Here is a 3,282-nt window from a genome sequence, read left to right as displayed (position 1 = left end):
TTCTTCTTTTCAACCATCACAACCAGGTTCAAAGAAAAAGGAGGACACTGTGCTGAGGTATCCTGTATACCCTCTGACCCCACATAGGTATTGCCTTTCCATTATCACCTTCCCCATGACCTTTTCACCGTGGAAGACCCTATGTTGCCACATCATGTGACCCAATTCCCACAGTTTCTCTAGAGTTCATTCTTGCTGTTGTATGTTTTTTGGGTTTGAACAAATGTGTAAAGTATGTATCCACCATTGCAGTATCATAGAGAGTAAGTCATTACATTAAACATGCTCTGAGCTACACTGATACCTCTTGTTCCCCTCAACCCTTGGCAACAACAATCTTTTACTCCCTCCAGAGTTTTGTCTTCCAGAAAGCCATAGAGTCTAAATCATACCTGAAGGCCTTTTCAGATGGGTTGTTTTTACTTGGCAAAATGCATACAATTTTCACCTCTCTCTTCATGGCTTTATACCTCATTTCTTTCTTGCACCAAATCATATTCCATTGTTTCAATGTACCACGATTTATTTATTCATTCACTTATTGAAAGACATGTTGCTTACTTCCAAGTTTGGTAATTATGAACAAAACCTCTATAAAACACCTGCGTACAGGTCTGTGTGTACACATAACTTTTCAAACCCTTTGGATAAATACAATGGAAGTCTGGACAATATGGTAAGAGTATGTTTAGGTCTGTAAAACTGCCAAACTGCTTTTTTCAAATGTCCAGATATACACTTCCAATTTGTAATAATTTTCCAACAATACTTACTACACCCTTGGTTGCATGTCAAAGCCCCAGCTAGTCCAAAGCAGGCACAGACACCACAGGTGGCCTAGCCAACTGCTCAGCTCACACACAGACTGCTGTGACCCAGAACCTGAGTCTGCATGTGTTCCTGCCTGAGTCCTGCTGCCCACATATCTCTCTGCTCAAGCACTTGTTCTTCCAACTTATGGAACCCACTTTTAAAAGTCAGGTACAAAGATAAAACTAGTATTAGTGTCAAAACAATGGGGGCACAGCATTTAACCACCTTGGGAGAGTTGGAGGCTGTGTAACTGCACAGGTCCCATGATCCAGAAGCTGACTCTGCTCCTAGCTTCTAGCAGTCTGACCACTTACCTTCATCTGAATTTTCAGGGGCACAGGCCTTCCTATCAGTGCCCTTTTCTCAACATAAAAACTAGTGCAGGCTGGAACTCAGTATGTGCTGGAATCTTCCACATGCAAGTTTCAACTTTGGTGTTGGGGTCAACAGTCTTGCTCCATGGCGACAACGAGAAGGGTTCTTTTAGGGTTGTCCTGGAGGATTTCTGCTCCCTTTTCCAAACTGGGAATGAAGCTGCAAGATCATGAAAAAAGGTTCATTCAAAATGAAAGGAAGAGCAATGATATTCATGGAACAGAATGATTATTTCCATGAGCTTAACCACAAAAGGTGCTATTTAGAAATGACTTAAATGGATATTTCTGTCAGTGGTGTCCAAATTGATCAATAACATATTGTTAACATATTGTACAAATTGATCAATAGAAATCACTGAGATTTTGTGATTCTGTAGGGTCTTCTGTATCGGCATTCAGAGGATAAGCATTTGTGTCACCTCAGATTCACCAACTTTGGAATGATATGAGTTCCACCAAGTCACTTGTGCTCTAAAAAAAATAAAAAATTTAAAATCCTCCCTTTATTCATGCATAAAATGAAAGTACTTATTTACAGGGTTTTATCTTACTGATAAAGAAAATAAATGTAATAAGATAAGTAGAGTGAGTGAACCTCTAAGGAATTATTTTATTACATTTCTATTTCCAGTTGTAAAAAAAAAAAAAAAAAGGCTGAATAGACTTGTAAAAACATTCTACATGGTCTCTTTACATTATACAGAAAAATAACCTACAGGAAACTTAAAAATTATGTCACGTCTTTTGTTTGTTTGTTCATGACTATTTTTTTTTTTTAGGATTTTCCATTTAAGTAATTTATATATAATTTATATGGTAGCGGCAAGGACATCTGTCTTCCCAGGGTACTGGATATGGACATCTCTGTCACTTGTTCCAAAGGTTCCATGGTAGAGCTTTTTACCTGCGAAGAGCTTTTTGGAAAAAGAAGTGCAAGAAAAGCAAGTGAAATGAGAGCATCGGTAGGTCTAATTTTAGGAGGGAAAAGACACGGTTACATAAATCTGAAAATGTGCAAAGGCTGCATGGGAGCAAGCGCCGGCCCCGAGGAAGGGCGGGTCTGCAGGCCCAGGTGCAGTTTGGGTGCAGGCTGCAGATCACCAGAGAGCACTGTGCCTGGGCTGCACATAGGTAGGTGGCTGAGTCTTCCAGTCGGGACGCCATGATGTGGAGGGTGCTGGACTGTTCCTTAGTATTGACTGTGCAGTTTAACCTTCCACTGTGCTGCATCCCTGAAGTTATATAAAACAGCCTGGTGAGGCCGCCGCCCCTGGGGTGCTGTCGGAACCACTGCACATTGTATACTGTGCTAGAAAAATTGCACTTGATAGTAGAGCTGGCTCCCTCCTGGAGACTCAGGGCTGAAGGGCTCTGCTCCACCGTCATCCCTCTCACCCCTGTGTGGAAAGAAGGAAACAAACACAAATGATGTCACTGGAGAGTCACTGATACAGTTTTCAAATTTGCAAAATATTTCAAAACACATCCCTGAGGATACAGGACTCTAGGAGCTCAGAGTCAGCTCCTCCCATCACTGTGCATTGTGGAACACTCCCCATCCCCCATCTGGAACGTCCCCACTCACAGCAAACCTGGAGCCACAGGATTCCCAGCAGAGCTCCCCAGTGTCTCCTCATAATTCTTTGTCTAGTTAATGAGGTGCCTTCACCCCTACTGTGTAGAGTGTAGTCTTGGGTCCAGAGGAATTGTGTTCTTACAGTGAATCCTTCCCACCAAAATCACTGAGCACCAATCACACCTCAGCCCTGTCATTCACAGAACTTGAGACTCCACCCACAGAGCCCTTTAACACTGCACAGGAATCTCTCCCAAACTGTGCTTGTGGGCAGTGCCAGCAGGTAGGAGTAATATTTCCAATATAGGAGGATGTAAGGCTTTTTTTATTTTTTTCTTAAAACACTTTATGTAAGAAAAGTGTGGGTTAATGTGTGAAGAAAGGTGAATGATTCTTCTAGAAGACGCAGATCTTATGGGATTACCCACAACCTTGAAGAATCATAGGGAAGAATGACTCCATTCCCCAAATTGCATAGTTTGACAGACAATGTGAGCATTCAGTTATGTAAAAATA

The 3,282-nt window shown here is 41.7% G+C and overlaps 1 gene segment (V, D, J or C); it reads right to left on the bottom strand.

The window, feature by feature from the left end:
- Positions 1-1,896: 1,896 nt before the first annotated feature.
- Positions 1,897-2,900, bottom strand: LOC131836314 (T cell receptor alpha variable 22-like). The segment is given in 2 exon segments: positions 1,897-2,587; positions 2,776-2,900. Coding segments are annotated over 2 exon segments (549 nt in total).
- Between the last annotated feature and the right edge of the window lie 382 nt (positions 2,901-3,282).

The sequence above is a fragment of the Mustela lutreola genome, chromosome 7, assembly GCF_030435805.1.
Source record: "Mustela lutreola isolate mMusLut2 chromosome 7, mMusLut2.pri, whole genome shotgun sequence".
NCBI classification, from domain to species: Eukaryota; Metazoa; Chordata; class Mammalia; order Carnivora; family Mustelidae; genus Mustela; species Mustela lutreola.
Note: the sequence above shows the minus strand (reverse complement) of the source record. Positions and strands in the feature narration are given on the sequence as shown.